This window comes from Drosophila simulans, chromosome 2L, assembly GCF_016746395.2.
Source record: "Drosophila simulans strain w501 chromosome 2L, Prin_Dsim_3.1, whole genome shotgun sequence".
Lineage (NCBI taxonomy): Eukaryota > Metazoa > Arthropoda > Insecta > Diptera > Drosophilidae > Drosophila > Drosophila simulans.
The window spans coordinates 6,025,280-6,045,515 of record NC_052520.2 but is presented as its reverse complement, the minus strand read 5'-3'; the positions used below and the strand labels follow the sequence as shown (position 1 = coordinate 6,045,515).

At 48.6% G+C, this 20,236-nt stretch overlaps 10 protein-coding genes and 1 long non-coding RNA gene across 12 annotated transcripts; 5 read left to right on the top strand and 6 right to left on the bottom strand.

Annotated features, from left to right (window-relative positions):
* Positions 1–130: 130 nt before the first annotated feature.
* LOC6731169 (protein-lysine N-methyltransferase CG9154) lies at positions 131–1,036 on the top strand. The gene is made up of 3 exons (XM_002078291.4): positions 131–374; positions 431–590; positions 645–1,036. Exons 1-3 carry the CDS (start codon positions 234–236, stop codon positions 1,013–1,015), a joined length of 672 nt encoding a protein of 223 aa, XP_002078327.1. The 5' UTR covers positions 131–233; the 3' UTR covers positions 1,016–1,036.
* LOC6731168 (prefoldin subunit 1) lies at positions 983–1,745 on the bottom strand. The gene is made up of 3 exons (XM_002078290.4): positions 1,568–1,745; positions 1,329–1,471; positions 983–1,264 (listed from the first exon to the last, which is right to left on the bottom strand). Exons 1-3 carry the CDS (start codon positions 1,595–1,597, stop codon positions 1,057–1,059), a joined length of 381 nt encoding a protein of 126 aa, XP_002078326.1. The 5' UTR covers positions 1,598–1,745; the 3' UTR covers positions 983–1,056.
* A 445-nt stretch (positions 1,746–2,190) lies between these two features.
* On the top strand, positions 2,191–3,207 carry LOC6731167 (farnesol dehydrogenase). The gene is made up of 2 exons (XM_002078289.4): positions 2,191–2,962; positions 3,022–3,207. The coding sequence occupies exons 1-2, from the start codon at positions 2,249–2,251 to the stop codon at positions 3,061–3,063; spliced, it is 756 nt and encodes a 251-aa protein (XP_002078325.1). The 5' UTR covers positions 2,191–2,248; the 3' UTR covers positions 3,064–3,207.
* On the bottom strand, positions 3,200–4,791 carry LOC6731166. 2 transcript variants are annotated; one of them, XM_016179637.3, is made up of 4 exons: positions 4,655–4,791; positions 4,518–4,560; positions 3,595–4,461; positions 3,200–3,541 (listed from the first exon to the last, which is right to left on the bottom strand). In XM_016179637.3, exons 2-4 carry the CDS (start codon positions 4,550–4,552, stop codon positions 3,268–3,270), a joined length of 1,176 nt encoding a protein of 391 aa, XP_016023716.1. In that variant the 5' UTR covers positions 4,553–4,560; positions 4,655–4,791; the 3' UTR covers positions 3,200–3,267. The 2 variants fall into 2 exon arrangements, with proteins under 2 accessions (XP_016023716.1, XP_039147373.1); XM_039291439.2 differs by having other exon boundaries at positions 4,518–4,659.
* Positions 4,792–5,067: 276 nt separating this feature from the next.
* On the top strand, positions 5,068–7,275 carry LOC6731165 (F-box/WD repeat-containing protein 5). Its single transcript, XM_002078287.4, has 3 exons — positions 5,068–5,529; positions 5,583–7,007; positions 7,062–7,275. The coding sequence occupies exons 1-3, from the start codon at positions 5,068–5,070 to the stop codon at positions 7,143–7,145; spliced, it is 1,971 nt and encodes a 656-aa protein (XP_002078323.1). The 3' UTR covers positions 7,146–7,275.
* Positions 7,233–7,902, bottom strand: LOC6731164 (E3 ubiquitin-protein ligase PPP1R11). The gene is made up of 2 exons (XM_002078286.4): positions 7,619–7,902; positions 7,233–7,566 (listed from the first exon to the last, which is right to left on the bottom strand). Exons 1-2 carry the CDS (start codon positions 7,824–7,826, stop codon positions 7,283–7,285), a joined length of 492 nt encoding a protein of 163 aa, XP_002078322.1. The 5' UTR covers positions 7,827–7,902; the 3' UTR covers positions 7,233–7,282.
* Positions 7,903–8,042: 140 nt separating this feature from the next.
* On the top strand, positions 8,043–9,993 carry LOC6731163 (NADH dehydrogenase [ubiquinone] flavoprotein 1, mitochondrial). The gene is made up of 4 exons (XM_016178902.3): positions 8,043–8,196; positions 8,403–8,759; positions 8,816–9,650; positions 9,710–9,993. The coding sequence occupies exons 1-4, from the start codon at positions 8,151–8,153 to the stop codon at positions 9,894–9,896; spliced, it is 1,425 nt and encodes a 474-aa protein (XP_016023715.1). The 5' UTR covers positions 8,043–8,150; the 3' UTR covers positions 9,897–9,993.
* LOC27207489 lies at positions 9,893–10,355 on the bottom strand. Its single transcript, XM_016183169.3, has 2 exons — positions 10,218–10,355; positions 9,893–10,165 (listed from the first exon to the last, which is right to left on the bottom strand). Exons 1-2 carry the CDS (start codon positions 10,286–10,288, stop codon positions 10,006–10,008), a joined length of 231 nt encoding a protein of 76 aa, XP_016023714.2. The 5' UTR covers positions 10,289–10,355; the 3' UTR covers positions 9,893–10,005.
* A 297-nt stretch (positions 10,356–10,652) lies between these two features.
* Positions 10,653–16,507, bottom strand: LOC27207113 (5-hydroxytryptamine receptor). The gene is made up of 5 exons (XM_016182854.3): positions 16,068–16,507; positions 13,257–13,879; positions 12,516–13,192; positions 12,135–12,388; positions 10,653–12,068 (listed from the first exon to the last, which is right to left on the bottom strand). The coding sequence occupies exons 2-5, from the start codon at positions 13,707–13,709 to the stop codon at positions 11,815–11,817; spliced, it is 1,638 nt and encodes a 545-aa protein (XP_016023713.1). The 5' UTR covers positions 13,710–13,879; positions 16,068–16,507; the 3' UTR covers positions 10,653–11,814.
* Positions 13,879–17,184, top strand: LOC123327041. The gene is made up of 2 exons (XR_006541493.1): positions 13,879–15,658; positions 15,826–17,184. It is a non-coding gene; the product is annotated as an uncharacterized LOC123327041 (long non-coding RNA).
* LOC6731162 (protein RCC2 homolog) lies at positions 16,909–20,001 on the bottom strand. The gene is made up of 4 exons (XM_016179636.2): positions 19,849–20,001; positions 18,759–19,161; positions 18,120–18,701; positions 16,909–18,059 (listed from the first exon to the last, which is right to left on the bottom strand). The coding sequence occupies exons 2-4, from the start codon at positions 19,101–19,103 to the stop codon at positions 17,523–17,525; spliced, it is 1,464 nt and encodes a 487-aa protein (XP_016023712.1). The 5' UTR covers positions 19,104–19,161; positions 19,849–20,001; the 3' UTR covers positions 16,909–17,522.
* Between the last annotated feature and the right edge of the window lie 235 nt (positions 20,002–20,236).

The following is a 20,236-nucleotide window of genomic DNA, read 5'->3' as shown; positions in this document are numbered from 1 at the left end:
AAATTATAAATTCTTTACAACGATGATGGTTTTTTAAAATTAACATATCAATATTTGGCCTAAGTTTCTAATAATTTACAATTTGAAATTAGCGCCAAGTTCAACTGCCTGGAATCCCCCCAATAAGTTTTCATTTGTATCGCTAATTTCGCACCTCTAATCTTCAAACGCACATTTTGGTTTATTTTGATTTGAATGCTCTAAGATTCGTTCGCGTTGGCGAATTATTAATCATGGACGACGACATCTCGCTGCCCGCCGACACCTTGGCCATTTTAAACGAATTCCTGTTGGAGCGATCAAAACGCGAAGCCGAGGAGGAGAATCAAATAGCCAACAAGACCGGCAAGGATGCACAGTTCGAGGAGGATTGGGCAAGAGCACCTGCAAATACCTTAGAAACTCATGGTGAAACTCTCTTCGCTTGCAGCAATTGAGTCAGTTCTGGTACAGCACGGAAACCAAGCACACGTTGCGGGATGTTGTGCGTAAGCTTCTGGCGGAGCGCACGGAGGATTCGGGTGACTTTAGTATAGCACTGCTCTCCTGCCCATCGCTCTACAAGGACATCAGGGAGATACATGACACAGGTAAGTGGACATGTGAAACGACTATGAATGAATAGTCATCATTCTATCTTTTAGTCCACATCTTCGAGTTCGACATGCGTTTCGAAGCCTATGGCACTGATTTTGTGCACTACGACTTGAACTGCGTAGGGAGCAACCCAGACTACCTCAAAGAGCACCACGAGCAATATGACCTCATCGTGGCCGACCCGCCCTTCCTGTCACAGGAGTGCATTGCCAAAACGTGTGAAATAGTCACTAGGCTGCAACGAAACCAGAAGGAGAGCAAGGTAATCTTTTGCTCCGGTGAGGTGGTGGAGCCCTGGCTAACCGCCCGCCTGCCCGTGCTCAAGTGCAGCTTCCGCCCAGAACACGAACGCAATCTGGGCAACGAGTTTGTCAGCTACGCCAACTTCAATTTAGACGAGTATATTGAAAATAAATAAGCAATTGCGTTGAGGGATAAATGCCAGTTTGGAGTTGTAGTCTATTTCGCAGTCTGATCGGCTTCCTTGCGCTGCTGTACCAACTCGCGCAAGCCGTCTTCCTGGCTCTTAAGGGACTTCTGCAAGAACTCCTTCTTCTTCTCCAGCAGTTCTATCGCCTTGTCGCATTTATCCTGCTTAGCCTTCAGGTCCTCGCGCATATTCTGCACATCGGTAAGCAGGAACATGCGACCCACGGACTGGTAAACTCTGCAGGGAAACAGTCCAATTAGACATCTGAACATCTGAACATTAGTCGCTTATAGTTATGTACCTTGTGTCATCGGCCAAACTGCTGGTGCCCTTTTCCGTCAGCTGGTACTTGTGTTTGCCCGTCTTGACCATGTCGCACTTCATGTCAATCATGTGGATTTTCTTGGTCGTCTCCAGCTTATTGATCTGCATCTCGGTGAAGGCCTGCATGCAAAAGTAATCGTCTATGAGTAAGTTCCTTGGACGAGCACGCGCTCTTAGTCGGCAGTCGGCCTTTTTGGCAACTTGTCTTCCGCTCACCTTCTTCAATTCGATGTCCATTTGTGCCATTTTGTGTGATAGCTATTCCTTCACAGATGATTGAATGCAAATTGGTTGACTTAGCTGCAAATTTACTGAAAATTGCAACACCTGCGGTAAGCTTATGGTTTTTTTTCTACTTTATTAGTGATGGCAGTTATGTCTGACTCCTGCTGGGCAGAAAATATCGATGAGTGTGCCCTGCACTATCGATGACCAATTTGCCGGCAAGCGTAAATTCAAACCGATTTTAAGAATTTAAATAAATATGCATATTGAATTTCACTTGAAAAAAATATATATTATATGGATATTTAGATTTTTTATATGTAACTGGGAACCAACTTGTATTTAAATTTAAGAAGTATATAATCTTAAAAAAATATTTACATTTGAGCTATTTTATACGTTGATAAGATTAAAGTCTTTCATAGTTCCTTAATACATTTTCTTTTAGGAATAAAAGGATAGCCTAACCTTATGCGTATAATCCTGACCCAAATTGTTAAATCTTCTTTCCATACATATATTATGTATGAGGAATTAATTGAATCTAGAACCTGCCAACAACATTCGACCGTTAGCGATTAACCTCAATTGCGAAGCAGGAAGCCATGGAACTGCTCCCGAGTTCCCGATGCGGGCTTCTGACTTGCATCAGCTCCTCATTCACAAGACAGCATGGAGCGGTGGCAGAACAAACTGGCCGTGGTGACAGGAGCCAGCGGAGGCATAGGCGCCGCTTGTGCTCGGGCCATGATCGGCGCTGGACTGCGAGTGGTGGGCCTGGCACGTCGGGAGGCCAAGTTGAAAGAGCTCAGGGACAGTCTACCCAGGGAGCTGCAGGCGAACTTTATACCGCGCCGCTGCGATGTCTCCAAGGAAGATCAGGTGCAGAGCTCCTTTGACTGGATCGAACGGGAGCTGGAGGGCGCCGACGTGCTGTTGAACAACGCTGGCATTACTCGCGAGACGGAACTGGTTACTCCGAGCAATACGCAGAAGCTTAAGGAGGTCATAGACACCAACGTGATGGGCGTGATCTGGTGTACCCGCGAGGCGTTCAATAACATGAAACGGCGAGGTGGCGAAGGCCACGTTCTCATCATCAACAGCATAGCCGGACATCAGGTGCTCAACTTCATTGACGTTTTGCCATCGTTCAATATATATCCGGCCACCAAGTTCGCCATCACCGCCATCACAGAGACATATCGGCAGGAGTTCCAGCTGCACTCGAACAAAATCCGGGTTACAGGCATCTGTCCTGGTGCGGTGAACACGAACATCTTCCCGGAAGAGATCCATTTTTACGTAAAGGACATGGTCAGACTCGAACCAGCGAACATTGCGGACGCTGTGATGTATGCTCTGCGAACACCGCCTCATGTTCAGGTGAGCAGAGGACAATACTTATGTATTAACTTATGACCAATTTCCATAACCATCTTCAGGTACATGAAATCACTATCAAACCCATGGGCGAAATGTTTTAAACTTCTTCCGGTTATAATATCCATGCAGAGCAAAATATAAATTTAAAGGATTCGAGTATGAAAAACCCACTGTACTTAATAAAAACTCTGCCCAATATGCATGATAAATGTTAAACAAAAACACGTAGAGTAGAGCTTGAGTTATGAATTTTCTTGAACTGACTTTAATTTTGTTTGTGTACAATCTTTGAAACGATAATCGGACTAGTTTAGCGCCTCCAGTCGCTCTTTTAGAGCTTCCTCGTTTAGCCGGTGCATGCAAAGAAACTGGCCGTTAAAGAACAGAACGGGAATGTCGTGGCGGAAGAGGCGGAGGAACCTAACGTTTTCCTTTCGGTCGATGTAAACCTTCTCCAGACGGTATTGACCTGCAAAGCCCTGTTCCAACTGCTCCACAAGGTCGTCGCACAGCGGACAGGGCTCCCTGGTATACAAAGTGAGCAACGGAAGGCCCTCCACCTGATCAATGCTAGGCACCCTGAAAGATAAAGTGTGTTAGTAGAAGCAGTCATAACCGAGATCAAAACTTACAGCTTCTCAAGGACCATGGCCATGGAACGGCCATCCGTCGTGCCCATAAAAGCGCAACCCAGTCCTCCTGCAGGAAGGGAATGGACTAGATGCGTTAGCAGGTGGCTGGCCGTGATTTGCTTGAAGTCGTGCGTGCACAGGCGGTTGGCATGTAAATCGCCAAGTATGCTATCCGGTATTCCCTTCTGCGTGCCTGTGACCATGTTCCAGGTGTAGATATCACTGGGCGTCACGGGTTCCCTACCATCCAGACGGTACATAGCCTGCTCGTGATCCTGCTCTACGGCGAACTCTCGTAGCAGGGCGAGCGGTTGCAGGTTCAGACGCTGTGCTGTCTGCATAGTAGTCCAGGCCAAAGCAGCGGCACCTAGCGTGGGCGTCAACTCTGGCTCGGTGGCCAGTTCAGATCCAGCTCGCTTGCGAGTCTGGGGCTGCTGCACGGCCATAAGCTCGTTGGACAAAACGCCGTGCTCCGGCTGGACAACCTGACAGCGTGTGTCGCCCGTAATGATGCACTGGTCTTCGCCGCGCTCCAGACAGTCCAGCGTCATCTGCAGACCGCTGATGGAGCAGACGTCGTCCTGCAGGGCCAGGGTCTCACACTTGAGGCCCAACTCCTGGGCCACGCTGGACAGCCGCTCCCTGCATTCTGGAGCGGGCGTCTTGAGGGAGGAGCAAACAATAAGTTTGTTGTACTCCTCGCGCGGCACGCTGGTGCGCTTGACTAGTTCATCCACCACCAGGCCCGCCAGTCGCTGCTCCTCCGCCCGAAAGGGAGCACTCGGTGTCCTAACGGCAGCCGCAATAACCACCGCCTTGCTGTACGAGCCCACATGTCGACCCAGTGGGCGAAGTAGCTGCTGGAAGCTGAGGGAATCAGAAGCGTGGTGGCCATGTTCATCTTAGTACATGGGTAAACTCACCATCGGGGGCTAAGGGAGCGCAGACATGCCGGCATTTTTAGTGCTGTGGGTAGAAGAAGAACCTTAAATATTTCATTGTCGCGTCTACATAACATGCATACTCAGTACTGCTTAAAAAAAGGGTATATTGACGATACCTATATTTCAATTTTTTTATTTTGATATCTTTGTAACACTACTCAGTCTGATTATGTTGTTAACTTTATTTTTGAACTACTGCAACTGCCAAAGATAAATTTTGGGCCAAGTTATTACTAGGAATCATCGAGTCGAGTTTTCAATTTGATTGCATGACCACTGGCTTTTCGATAACACTTGCCTAATATCGATAGCCAAGCGAGTGAGAGTGTTCGAGTTTTTGCAACAGCTGTTCCGTTGGCCTCCGCAAACAATAACAATAAGGGGGAAAGTTATCTTTAATTGCGAAGCCGCGGAAACAAGACAAGCTAAACCAGTTATTACCCAAGGGCACACTGACGGCGAAACATCAGTTTGGCCGTAACTTGCTCGGAAAAAACGAAGATCTAGCTTCTCCAACTCCAATATCCCCATGGAAGTGACCTTCAAAAAGGCCCGACTGGGAAAGGACAGCCTGGAGGAACAATCGGAGGAGGAGGAACGCGATGAGCGCTCCTCTGGCCAAGATTTGTTTGGGTGGTGGGCCCTGCCGGAACCAGTGCTCTTGATGATTTTTGAGCACTTGAGTGTGCCCGATCTCCTGAGGGCGGGTCGCTGCTGTGTGCGCTGGCACAGCATCGCCAAGGACGACCTATTGTGGCGCCACAAGTTCCAGGAGCACTTCAAAGCCTCTCCGAGCATTCCGCTCAAGCCGGGGGCCGAGAGCTGGCGAGCGGAGTACAAGCGCCTGTCAATGCACATACCCTTTGTCCAGGCACAGCGACTGGAGCCCACTGTGGAGAACAACCACGGCCACACGCACCAAGTGCTGCATGTGAGCTTTGCCCACAACGGGGAAATGTTCGCCACCTGCTCCAAGGACGGATATGTGATAGTGAGTGCACCCTGTTGCCTTAAAGGAAAGATACTAATAAATTCTCTTTGCAGATCTGGAATGCCCAGCATCCGTGTTCGGAGAAGTATGCGCACAACATGAAGCAGTTTAGCTGGAAGTACTCCCAATACTCGCAGTTCAATCAGAGCGACACCTTGCTCCTCGTCTCCGGTGTTCACTTTGGCTCGCCCCAGTCCACTTCCGGGGAGATTGCTGTATTCTATTTGGGAGCAACAGAGTCACACCTACGCTGCCGGGTGGTAAATCGTCCGTATGACATCTTTGGCACCTGGTTCAGCGATCAATATCTGATCTCGGGCGACCTGCACTGGCTGGCGCACTTGGTGAGCACCTCGGTTCTGTGGCTGAACAAGGCCAACCAAGAAATCGACTCGGAGCATGTGCCGATCATGAGCCAGCTATATAAGTTTTACAACCGAAATGCTAGCTCGGTTCGAGCTATAATGGTGGCAAGATGTCCATGGCTGGACGAGAGTAACGATCCCCTGGCCACTATTGCCGACCAGGAAAGTCACAGCGCAGTGCTTTCGTCACCCAGTGGTGATCAGGGATCTAGCTCGCAGGCCAGTGGCAATCCAGTGTCACATGCTGCCAGCCTACGACGCACAAGGAGCGCAACACCCGAAGAAAACTACTTGCCGGACATCAGCGAGCGTCGTTCTAGATCGAGACCCGGCGACGCCACCATACACTACTTAGAGGAATACAGGAGAGCAGTGGCCACCACTAATGAACCGAACGATGACGACGACGAGGAGTATGACTCAATGGACGTACAAGAGGAATACGACGAAATGGAGAACAGTATACCCAAATATCTCATTTTTTCAACGGGCTCCACCACCTTCACGCCTCACCAAATTGGATTCAAGCGCATACGCAACGTGTTCTTTCCCAAAAAGCTCGATCCTGGGCCAACTCTTAAAGAAAGGATAGCTGCAAAGCGCGCCGCCGAGCAGCAACAGCAGCAGACCCCGCGCACCGATCCAGACTGGTGGGATTATGAGTCAGTCAAGGATAGATTCGACAAGGTGGACAAGGTAATTGACTTGCACGGACATATTATTGGCATGGCACTGAGCCCAGACCACCGCTACTTGTACGTCAATACACGTCCCTGGCCGAAGAACTACATGATCACCAATCCTCTGGAGCCGCCACCAATTGCTCAAGAGATTGACATCCACGTAATTGACCTAATGACTCTCAAGCGGGTGGGCAACATGCTGCGCGCCCACAAGGCCTACACTCCCAGCGCGGAGTGTTTCTTTATCTTCCTTGATGTTTGCGAGGAATATGTGGCCAGTGGAGCGGAAGATCAACATGCCTACCTGTGGGATAGGTACTACGGCATCAGCTTAGCAAAGTTTAAGCACTCGGATGTGGTTAACAGTGTGGCCTTCAATCCTCGCGACTCGGAGATGCTGGTCACCACCAGCGACGACTATACAATCAAGGTATGATGTAAGACTCCTCCACTCTTGCAGTTTTAAGCATCCATCTTTCCTTAGGTCTGGCGCTCACGAGCAAAGGCAAAGGAGTTCAATATCCCCATTAACGTCAGCGAATCCTTCGAGTTGAAGCCGAAAAACTGATGACTGCATACGATTTTAAATCCCCAAGTGGTTCTTACTGCCCAAAAACACAGTCTGTGTTTGTAGATCCGAGTGCTTGCTAGTTGGTTGCATGTTGTTAACGTTTATAATTATACATATTTAAATTGGAGTACATTCTACGAGCTGCCCGTCTGCTCAAAGTCAACACCTGGGGTTGGTGGTTTCGGATCGGCCTGGGATTCAACGGGCTCGGCTGGCGGTTGACTGCTGTCCACGGCCTGCGATGATGTCGAAGGTCCGTCCGGATGCGACGCTTCCGTGCATGGTTTGTCCCCGTGATCGTGATTGTGTTTTGCGTTTCTCTGACGCTTTTCCGGATGCCCAAAGCAGTGCTCACAGTCTTCGTCATCCTCAGAGGAGCTCTCGCCGAACGCGAGAGGTTTCTTGTAAATGCAGCAGCCTGAAATGGGAGGAAATCAGTCTGGTGCTTCGATGAAACAATCATTGCTTACATTTGGACTTCTTGCGATTTAAATGCTCGTTGTCGATGATCCCAGCGTGAAAGGCCACCCGGCGTTCGTTCCGCGGATGTTCCAGGCGCAACAGAAGAGTGGGTGTGGTCCGGCCCGATTCCAATTGAGCACGGGAATCGGTTTCGTCAATTATTTCAGTGGTCGAGCCATTGGATGTCTCATTGCTCTTGCTCTGCTTATGGGCCATTTTTAACTAAACAAATAGTAGAGTATACAGTGTGGACGTATTTACTGTCTGACGGCTTTGAACTTGAGCCCCGTTTACACCAGGGCTGCTTAGTTGTGAAAGGAACATCACATTGGCTCAACACATTTTTAAATGGTTTTAATGGTTTCTGTTGTGTTTAATAAGTAAGAGATTTTTAATCCAGTTTAAAACGAATATATTTCATTGATTACAGCTGATTCCGTGCACGAAAGCCCCTGATTAATCTGCACTATTATTAATCGGACCATCTGGCAGCGCTGCGTACAAACGTCACATTTCAGCTGTCAGTCAGTTGTCCCGAAAATGGCTGCAATTGTGCGATTTAATTTGTTAACAAAGCCGCAGATTGGTAAATAAACGCCACCTAACCATAAACCAGTTGTCTAACAGTGTTATTAGCTTGTTCCGTAAGGATCATGCCATTGCCATAAGCTCCCTATGCCTTAAAAACAAACAATTTCCATGCCATCAAATTATGTAATTTTTGCGCAAAGCAAAACAAAAGTGTCCAGTGTTCTGCGCCATTTATTGATCTACTCTGAATGTGTCTTGCAGTTGCGGCTTTGCCGGCCAGCCTGCATGTGCAGCGCTTCCAGAGCACCCAGGCCCCACCTCCGGGCACTCCTCCGCCACAGACGAAGACCAAATTCGGTCCGCTGGCGGACGAAGATCGCATCTTCACCAACCTCTATGGACGACATGACTGGAGGCTGAAGGGAGCTTTGAAGCGCGGCGACTGGTACAAAACTAAGGAGATTGTGCTGAAGGGGGCAGACTGGATCGTTAACGAAATCAAGACGTCCGGCCTGCGCGGACGTGGAGGAGCTGGCTTCCCCAGCGGTATGAAGTGGTCCTTCATGAACAAGCCCGGAGATGGACGCCCCAAGTACTTGGTGGTGAATGCCGATGAGGGTGAGGAATTGGGCGTGCGTTCCAAGACCAATATTTGATTTTGTATTCCTTTGCAGGAGAGCCTGGCACCTGCAAGGATCGCGAGATCATGCGCCACGATCCACACAAGCTGGTGGAGGGCTGTCTGATTGCCGGACGCGCCATGGGCGCCCAGGCTGCCTACATCTACATTCGTGGCGAGTTCTACAACGAGGCTTCCAACATGCAACTGGCCATTGCCGAGGCCTACCAGGCTGGTCTGATTGGAAAGAATGCGTGCGGAACAGGCTACGACTTCGACGTATTCATGCACCGCGGCGCTGGAGCTTACATTTGCGGCGAGGAGACCGCTCTGATCGAATCGCTGGAGGGAAAGCAGGGGAAGCCACGCTTGAAGCCGCCATTCCCAGCTGACGTGGGTGTGTTCGGTTGCCCAACCACAGTTACCAATGTGGAGACCGTGGCCGTTGCACCAACCATTTGCCGTCGTGGCGGTGTATGGTTCGCCAGCTTCGGTCGCACCCGTAATTCGGGCACCAAGCTCTTCAACATTTCGGGACATGTCAACAGGCCCTGTACTGTAGAGGAGGAAATGTCCATCCCACTCAAGGAGTTGATTGAGCGCCACTGCGGAGGCGTCACTGGTGGATGGGATAATCTGCTAGGCGTTATTCCCGGCGGCTCTTCCACCCCCATCATACCCAAAAATGTTTGCGACGATGTTATCATGGACTTCGATGGCTTAATCGCCGCTCAGACTTCGCTGGGTACTGCGGCTATCATCGTTATGGACAAGTCGACGGATGTGATAAAGGCTATTGCCAGGCTAATTTCATTCTATAAGCATGAGAGCTGTGGCCAGTGCACGCCATGCCGAGAGGGAATCGGTTGGATGAACAAAATCATGACTCGGTAAGCCCCCAATTCACATGTAATTGAAACAAATTTAACTATCTCCATTCTCGATGTAGATTTGTTAAGGGTGACGCCCAGCCCGCTGAGATCGATATGCTGTGGGAGATTTCCAAACAAATTGAGGGACACACTATTTGCGCGCTTGGTGATGGTGCCGCCTGGCCAGTCCAGGGCCTCATTCGTCACTTCCGGCCCGAGATCGAGAAACGTATGCAACTGCATGCAAAGCGCGCCAGCAATTAAGATACAAAGTTATAGCTAATTTTATTGATTTCATTAACCCGAGCGCGACTTGATGCCTATAAAGTGTATAGTTCTCTAAACGTTTCAATAAGTCGAATTTTTGTGTGACTCAATTCAATTGCAAGCTCTTAATGTGTTTAATCACGGCCTGAATGTCCTCCGAATCCGGTTTCGAATAGTCTGGTGGAAAGCTGCATATGCTTAAGGGACCGCCAATCTGCTGAGCTACTCCAGGCTGCTCCTCGCATCGAGCGGGGATGAACTGATATCTGAAAATATGTGCCCATTTAGTGATTACTTAATGATGTGTGTTGGACATACTCCTTGGCATCGGAATGCGCCGGAGTGAGCAAAACCGCCGCCAAGCAAAACAGCAGAGATTTGTAAAGCATTGCGAGGAATTCCTGTACTATGTGCTTATGTGACTGCTGACCGACTGATTTGCTGCTGTAAGGTTCTATGCTTAGAACACCATTCGGTTCCCACATTTTGCCGTGTCAGCATTATGCAACACCATTATATCAAGTCATTTAAATATCCACTTATGAATTATTAATGCAACAGTGATCGACCAAGTCATTGAAGCCAGGCGGCAAGCCTGATTTAATAATTATAGTAACCGATAAGTTGGGATGCTGATTATTAAATCGGTAAGTATTTAGCCAACTTAGTCCAGCATCCATATATTTCTACATCTGTAGAGCATTTAAAAGTCCACCCGATAATCGAAAAAGTTAGTAAAACAATGAATGGAAGTACTAGATAGCATATTTATAGTATTTTCATAGATTCTCTGTTGTCGATGACGATTTGTAAAGTACAAAACGATGGTTATTTAAAGTTAGCTTAAGGTTTATGGCCACTAATTCCAAGGCGATAATAAGAGCTGCTGCTTCAGATGGCTCTAAATAAGATACTTCAAGGATTGAACGAAAAACCAGGGGGAGTAAGAAGAGAGAGTCGCTCGCAGGGGAGCGTGTACAAAAGTTTGGCAAATTAGTTAACGATCGCCACTGAATGGAGTGAAATGAAACCCGATCCAGAGTCCGATCCTTTGGGTGGCTCTGGCATCTGAAACGCGAATATTTCCAGCAGCTTGAATTGCACTATACACCGTGTTCAGTTTACTGAACGATATTAAAAATGGTTAGAAAAAGTGTATAAAGAATTAAGTCGAAGAATATGTTTACAATACTAATTGTTATCCTTTTGTTTTTTGCTCACATTTACATTCATTTTTTTTTAGTTTTCACTTGTTAGTTGTTATTTGTATGTAGTCGCGTATGTATATAATTATTAATGTTTCGTTAGGTATGCTTTCGAGTTTACGTTTAAATCGTTTAAAAGTTTTAGATCGAGTTTTAGTTTAGTTTGATTCGTTTTCCGTTTGTTTAACTTGGCTTAAAGCGTTCACTTATTGCTTATCTATGAGAAGGAACATAGTACAATATTTCAGCTTAAAAGACTAAACAACAATTCGAACAAGTCACTAGAAGGGTTTCGTTATTTTTGTATTTTTTTCCACCATTTTTTTCTATTTCTCCTCTTGCTTTCGTTACCAGTGCTATCCTCGTTATAGGCAAGAGTTGCGGCAGGACTCCGGTGTCCTTATTGCATAGCTTCAGGCGCACAACATCGTGTAAATAAGCGTTGACTAACACTGCTATGTAAGGTAGTATGTACTCTATATATGTATATGTAGCATGTATCTTTCGTATTATGCAATTGTTGCGTAGAGCTTTTGAAAAACATCTAGATAGTTTCGTTCGGTTGGGTCAAAGTTCGGGGTCGGAGTTCGTTACTAGAGGGTACTAGAGGGCATCGACGGGTCGGGGGTGGGGTCGTAGGTAAAAAATATACTATATATGCGTGTATATAAATGTGTATATATGTATATCAAGTTTAGCTTAGTATCACACTAGTAGAGATAATGCGAAGAGGCCTGAGCTCTATACTGTTTCGGTGTCAGCTTGATCAGCTTGGGGTTGAATGCCCCCAGTGCCGCCTCGTTGGTGGACGAGGGAGGCGGCGGGGCGGTGTGCGTCCGGAAGCGCGACCTCAGGAAGTTCTGCATGGAGCGCAGGCGGATGATGGGCGCGCAGGGAGATTGTCGAAGCGAATTGTGGTTGAGCGCCCAGTAGATCACCGGACTGATGGCCGAGTAGAAGTAGCCTGCAACGAGATCGGCTGGTCAGTTCCAATTCGGATCAGGATTGGGATTTGGTGGTCGGGACTCACCTAGCAGAAGGCTGAAGTAAACGGAGGTCTGGCTGCACTGCTGATTGTTGCCGAAGTTCTTGTAGAAGATGCAGAAGACGTGCGGTGCCCAGCAGGCAATGAAGATCACTGCCGAGGCGATGAGCATGTTGGCCAGGTGCCTTCGCGACCGCAGCGTGGAGGTCTGGGGCAGTGGAATGCCGGGTGTCGCTGGTCCCCTGCCTGCTCGGTTGATGCGCTGGCGCTGGGAGTGGGCGCGAATCTCCCTCATGGCCCTAAGTGGGTTTGCGAGTTAGTAAACTTATACAAACTGATGTACTGATGACCAATGTCATGATTAACGTAAACTAATAGCTTCTGACCATATCAAGCCTACGCAACTTCACAATATTTATGACTCACCTGGGCGATATGGGATTGCTAGAGCGGTAGGAGCCCGGTTCGAGGGCCGATCCTGCGGAGCCTGGCTGGCGCGGCTGCAGGGTGTGAAGCTGTATGTCTCCCGGACTGACGGCCATGGGACCGCCGCCGGTGCCCGTGCCGTTCCCGTTCGAGGTGTCGTCCGCCGTGGTGCCCCCACCACAGGCCGCTTGCTGGGCGTTGGGGCAGCCCGTCACAATGACCATGTGGGTTTGGCGGCGCAGGATGGGAATGGGCAGTGGCAGCTCACCATGGGCAGCTCGAGCCGTCAGCGACAGGGCGCAGAGCTTGCGTCGGACGCCGTAGTGGTTGAGTAGCACACCAATGCCAGGCAGCACGAACACAGCGATGGTGTGGAAGATGATGAAGGACATGAACATGGCATTGGCGCCCAAGTCGGAGGTGCAGCTGATGCTGACCGGGTTCGGCGTGGTGTTCGCCGCCCCACCGCCCTTGACCACCATCGATTTGGCGATGATCTTGTAGGCAAACAGAAAGGGAGTGCTGATGGCCGCCGAGGCGAGCCAGGATAGCAGCGCCAGGGAGACGTGCAAGTAGCGCCGCTGGCGGAGCTGTGCCAATCGCGGATGCTTTACTGTGGCGTAGCGGTCCAGGGAGAGCATGAAAAACGAAATTGTGCTGGCCGAAACGGGCATGACCTGGACAGGGTGTGGTTAACTTAGTTCCTTGGCTAACTTAAACTTAATTGATTGACCCACTCACCTGTACGTAGTGTATGACCTTGCACAGCACCAGGGGCAGCGATCGCGTCCGCCGGTTCATCGCGAGATTGAGCAGCGTGACCGGAGCGGAGATGCCGGTGACCAGGAGATCGGCAATGCAGACGGCCAGCAGCAGCGGGTTGCGCAAACGCACCGAGGAGGCGGAGCAGAGGGTCAGGACCAGTGTCGAGTTGCCCACGACGCCGCCGAAAACCACCAGGCCATAGCTAACAGCGAGAAGGAGCAGCGTCAGCGGGGAAATGGAGTGCTCCGAGTCCACGTCATACGGATTGCCTAGACTAAAGTTGCCATAGTCGTAGTCCGCGGGCAGCTGGTTGGGCTCCTGGAGGGCGAGATGCAGCTCCGCGGAGTCCAGGCCAAGGTCATAGGTGGGCTCTGGATGATGGCGCCGGTACGAGTTCTCCCACCACTGCTGCAGATTGTCCCTGTTCATGCTTTCGATCCCGCGCCAGTATCCCTTGCCGACACCGATGCTCCTGCCAGTTGTTGTGCCTGCACCTGTTCCTGTGCCTGTGCGAGTCGCCGTGTCCTGGTCCGTACTCTGTTTGGGCGATCTTCGATGGCGAGGCGCTTGCCTGGTCGCCTCATTTCATACTAAAGGAGCTGCCGTGCGACGGGCGACAAAGGAAGGTAGCAAAGTAACAAAATGCCATCATCATCAGTCTTTTTGTCTGCCAACAAGGACACTTCTCCCACACAAACACCCACATCACCCACAAGCACAGCCACATCCCCGCCCCGTTGACACTGACACTTATGCAATGCGGGCACGAGTACGAATGCGAACAAGGCGCACTTAGAGATTACTGATGCTCTTCCTTCCGGGCGCCACCCACCGCCGCCCACTTCCACCCATCGGCTGCGAAATGAATGGCCACGCAACCTTGCACTTTGTGCACTCGACAAACCACCACAAGGTCCGCCCTATGCCCTCCAATTCCTGCCAGAATCAGAGACGCTGTTTCTGTGCTCGCCAGGGGCGAATGGTTCGAATGTTTTTCGGGGACTTCCCCAATCAACGGACATTTGGAATGTGCCACTTTGGGGCAACCGAAATCAATTCATTACGGAGCAGCAATTAGTCGCAGATTAAAAGTGTGTACCGTGTTCATGATAGAGTGCATGGGGTAAAGGTCCTTTGTGGGCTATTCCCATGCGGTGATTCATATCTCTTGCATGGCATGGCAGTAAATTTTGCTTCATTAAAATCGGATGACTGTAGAATTGGGCAGTATTTTTGGAAAGAGCGTTAACGAGCTTTTGTAGCCATTTCCGGTTTCATACTAAAATTTTTAACTGCCTTGATTTAAGTATTAGTTCTGCAGTATAAACTGGTGGAAATGGTACCCCCTTTCCAGCGACCTCCACTGACATTCGGTTCAGATGATGGCTGCCACTGACATCGCTGCTCCGCTGACGTTAAGCCCCATCGAGGAAGCATGTCTGGGAAAGTTTCGCTTAATTGCGCGGGAAAGCCGAACAAACAAGTCCTTGCTCGGTTGGTATTTAAAGGACAGCACCTGCAGTTGAAGCCCCAAAAACACACTCTTCACCTTTAACAACAACAGACATATTTTGCTATAAACGATACACCGAGAGAAAAGCATCAATATGAAAGGATATTTTCTATGTATGTCTAAAGAGCGTGGTCTTAACTTAACTCGTTTTTTGAACCTTCTTCATATCTGACTCGATGGCTTTATGGATTCCTAGAGTATTTCTGTGTTGATCTTTGTTTATATTTAGGTCACGCCCCCACAAAAATAATTCGGTGGGGGAGCAAATCGGGCGGAATAATTTTGCAAGTCACAAATTAGCATATTCGACTGCTGACGCCTTTTTGGATAGACAGGCGGTGATTCTGAAGGCTCTCGACTTGGGGCTTCTCTCTTTCTCTACTTTTTGCTGGCAAGCGGATTGCGGCGATCCCAGAACTAAACGAATTGTGTATGTATTAATTTGCGTCACTCAAACGTCAGCAACAAGCTCAAAAGGTGACAAAAGCCAGGATGAATGAGGGTAGGAGCTGGATTAGGGGGCACAAGGATGGCCGCCAGGAGAGCCAATGAGGTAGGTGAGCGAGAGAAAGCGATGATGACGAGATTTGCCATTGTTGTTGCTGCCGATATGAAAAGTGTCCGCCACAGGTGACTTAATGTGCCACAAGCAGATACGACATACACACAGCCGTGGGTTGGGAGGGCGGCAGTCCTGTCTTGGCCGAGGCGCAGGATACACAGCCACATCCACATCCCTGCGCCCTGCTTTGCCTTGCCTGCCTTTCCTTTCCTTTGGCTTTAACGTCAGCCAGCCCGTAGCTTTTTGTCTGTCTTTATTGATTTCAGCAGCTTTTATATTCGTATTAGGCGGACGGACGGATGGGTAGGGTCGGGGATGCCGGGGGTCCTTGTCCAGGCTTCTTGTTCGTTGGCCTATTCGTGACCGCCACAATGGCCAGCAAACAAGTCTTTGTATCTGCGCGATGAGGAATAATTATACAAGGAATTTATAGTCTTTTTTTTTTAATGAAATTCCCTCCTTAATTTTAGGCTCCATTTGGAGAATGGATTTCGGGCAGGACACTTTCTAATTAGTTTCGCAGGCGATGGTCGCTGGCAACGCAATCACACACCCACATCCGAAAAAAAGGACACCATAACTAGTGGAATAACAGCGAAAAATAATGTTGCACACACGCACACACATACGCTCGCAAACAAACCAATACATGCATACATCTATACGTGTGCATAAACAAGGATTCCCCCACTGCGTATACGTAATGTCCTACCGTGTTATCCTTAACGAAGCGTTGTGAGGCATTTGTTGCTGATCCTGCTGCTGCTCGATGTTGTGCTGCGGCGCTTTATTTGTATGGAAGGCACTGTAATTTACAGTTAGATCGTTGCTGCGCCGCCTTTTCAATATATTTAATTTAGCAAATATGTATTTCGTGTGCAGAATGACTCGTCGTACACTTGTAAAAACACTTTAAAAACTCCTCGAACTATTTTGTTGATATTGTCAAATGTGCGCGCGTGTGTGTGTGTGTGTGTGTGCGAGTGTGCGGTCGGTGTTTGTATGTATGAGTGTCGGGTGGGGTGGGGGCGAAAAAAAGGTAAAATGAAACTCAAGGCGCGACGTGCAGGGACTGTTCCTCAGCGGCGCACATTACTCGACAGGACCACGGCGGAAGACTGTGTCAGGGAAAAATCCGCCGGAGCTCCGGCCGCAAAGTCGCACTCCGAAGTCAAGAGTCCTCGCGCGCGAGAGAGCAGAGAGACTTGGCGAGCGAGTGAGAGAGAGAGCTTTGCGCTGGAGCTTTCCGCACTCTGACTTTCGCTTTCAGTCGGCAGGACATCAGGACTGAGGACTCAAGGCTGGGACTGGGACTGGGCCTGGGAACTCAGTCGGCACAGGTCAGAAATCGGGGGATACCGCCAAACATCCCTTGGCGGACTGACCTACAGCTACCCCAGTGCGGCTAATCCTTGATTCCAATTTGTTCTTAGATTCGCCGCTCTACAGTCAAACCCCCATAAAGTTTCCTGTTCGATATTAAATATGTGTGTCAGCTATATGTAGCTGTAATGTTTACCATTCAGTGAAAAGCCAATGATAAACGAGTGCAGTCTAAATACTAACATTCTCTTTATTTAAATATTCCTTTGTATAAGATTAAAATGCATGATGTACTAGTTAATAGTTGCAACTGGTATTGGATTTTTCCATGGTATACTTTTTATATGTAACCTATGCGCTTAGTTCGTTAATTTACGTGTTTTGTAGTTTTGTGGTTGCTTTTGCTCACTCTGTTCGAAATGAATGCAGAATACTGTAACTTGTTACGTGTACATTACAAATTAAAAATTACAAATGGGTAATCATACGTTTTATGCATCGTTTTTAAGCCTAAAGGTGGGCGGCAATAAATTATAAAAGGGGAACAGGATCAGGATGGAATAGTATCAGTTACGAGAATAAATTAGAGTTTGGAAACATAATCAACTTTTTTCCGTTTTCTGAGATTATCGTATAGTATGTAGATAGCGAGTTTAGCGTAATAATAATCTTTTAACTTATAGCATACATTTTGCTGGATTTTTGTGTTTAGTTTCACTTTCGATAAGTAGCAGCAGAGTTTCGATGATCAGTTCTCAGAATTTCCTACATGGAGCAGTATTGTTGTTGGCAGCGGTAAACGTGTTTGTAGCAGCACTTGGAAAGCCGCACACCATCTAATCACCTAATCATCGATAGTGTACTCGGGCATCTTCTCGTACTTTTGCTTGGTGGCCTCGTGGGTGGTGTCCACAAGCAACACCGTGTGCGAGTAACCCATAGTCACCTGAGGTATTTTAATGTTGTCCAACTTTGGCACCTCCTTGGGCACCGTCGACGACTTCTGGAACTCCCCAATGCCCAGCTCGCCGAACGTGGGCGATGCGCCCCAAGCGATCAGTGTGTCGTCGGCCGAAATCATAATCGATGTATTGGCACAGCCAATGTCGGTGATGTTCCAGCCGGACAGATCCTGCACTGGCTTGGGGTACATATTGGCCTCGCCCGTCTTCTTATTCTGTCCGAACAAAAACAGCAGGCCCAGCTCGTTGACGATCAGACTGAAAGTGGAGCCGCAAAAGACGCTGCGCCCACCCCGACCCTGGGTATCGAAAAACTTCATTAAACGCGGCACCATTTCGTCCTTGGGCTCTGCGTGTCCGAGACGCCCGAAACCGCCAAAGCCCCAGCTGTAAACGCGCTTCTTGGAGTCGATGGCCACCTGAAGAGAAAAATTTAGTTTAGACTTGAAAGAAGAGGGGAATGGAGATTATCCACTTACCGTGTGGTTATTGCCGCAAGCAAAGTCAACTATCTGCACGCCATCGACTGGCGTTACATGCCCCTCCTTGCTCTTCTCTATGTACAAAACGACCTTTTTGGGCGACGTCTCGAAATGGAATGACAATTTGTTGGCGTTGACAAAGTACTTGGCGTCAGTATTGTGTCCCAACTGGCCGTACTCAGGCAGCCCGAATGTGTGCAGGCTACCTTTAATGTCCAGAATGACAGAGAACTCAGCTCCGCACCCGATGCGAATGATCGGCGGACCTCGGTAGTTAATTGGCGTGGGCGAGTAAATGTTAGCATGGGTATTTCCCACACCGCACTGGCCGGACTTGTTTTCGCCGCAGGCGTATACGGTTCCCGTGTCAGTGAGAAACAGAGTGTGGTGCCGGCCGACAGCAGCTTGCACTATGTTCAGCTGTTCGAGGGCCGGAATAATGGTGGGTTTCTCCGCCAACTTGATGTCCTGGCTAAGGCCCAGCTGGCCGCTGGGATTACGCCCAAAGCCGAGCGCCTTGCGGTCCATGTTGATAAGAATGGTGTGTGCGGCACTGGGTCCGCTGGCCACATATCGGTACTGCGAAAGAAACAAACTCAGGAATCAAGTGGACCACGACTGTGCGGAATAGCTTACCTTCTCTTCTGTGAACCGATGGAAGCTGTACAGATTCGGTCGCACCTTCGCGACGTTCTTGCGGTCCCGCTTGCCAGTCAGGTCCCAGGTCACCATGCCGGCGACCAGCATCTGACCTGGAGTCTTCTCCAGCGTGGCCAGCAAGTCCTCGGGAAGCTTGCTAGGCGGATCGAGGTCGTCGTGGGGAATGAGAACCTCCATCTGGTTGGCGGCTGCTGCCTGCTGCTGCACGGCGTCGTCGTCGGACTCGTCGCTGAACTCGTCCTCGTAGTCCGACTCCTTCTTCTTCGGTCGCCGCTTGTTGGGTCCGGCTCCATTGCCACCTGCCTTTCGCTTGGCCGACATTTTCTCGCTACTTGGGTTGTTTGTGGACTGGACTGGTCTGGATCTCTCTGTTTGGTGGCTGGAAGGGAGCAATGTGGAAGATAAGTTCAAGCCCTGAAAACCGGAACCAGACTTCGCACGCAGCAGAGCGTAGCGCGCAGTGTTTATGTTATAATCTTCATGAACTGCTGAATACGTGAAATCGAAGTAGAAAGGGCCGTGGTATTAAACTTAAAAACACGTTAGGTTATTTTGTATGTTTTTCTATATATAGAATTAATGTTTTAAAATATCAGCTAAACATCATTTTCGAAACGAGAATTTCTGTTTTCATGAGCTCAGCTTCGCATAAACGCTCCAAAAGCAAGCCGCTCTCGGCCGTTTGGTGGTGTGTGTTTGGTGTTCTCTCGTCTGTGTGACCCTGTGTTTGTGTGGTGGTTTTTGCACAGAAACAAAATGAAAGCCGCAGCAAGCGACGCCAACAGATATAGTGAATATTCCTAGCCTTTGATAAATGAGTTCTTGATAATAACTACGCATTTTATTCATTGCTTTGGCTTTCAAACTGAGAAACTCCAAGCCGAAGTTACAGCAAAGGCAATGCCCGGCGCAAAATTCACCTTTAAAATGGTAGCGTCACTTTACAAACACAGAGACATTTCACGGATTCAACGAATCAAATAAGTTTGCTGACTTCTTGCAGTCTTTCAAACATTTCGGGTTGTGTCCTTTTACTGAAATTTATTTATCTAGCGGGTGAACTTACAGTTCTGTGTGCGGCTTAATTACTTTTCACAGCTAAATTACAAACAACAACGCTAGGTTACCGAGCTGGAACATGTATCGATGCCTGTTTGCGAGTATCGATGTTTCCACAACGCAACCACCGTCGATATTTTTGTTTTCTTGGCAGTCATCGATTATTTTCGCCGTTCACACTGAAAATTTAAAAAAATATTATTTTCCAAAAAACAATTAATGTTTGGTCTCTTCATTTGGACAACAATAAGCTTTGTTTTTCATATGTAGAACTTTTTCATCCAAAAAATAGGTTTCTTTTAGTTATCCATTTGAGTAACCCCAACATAATGTTTAACTTTAAAACCAACTTTCTTAGTCCTTTAATTTAAAAGACAATCTAACTTAACTATTCC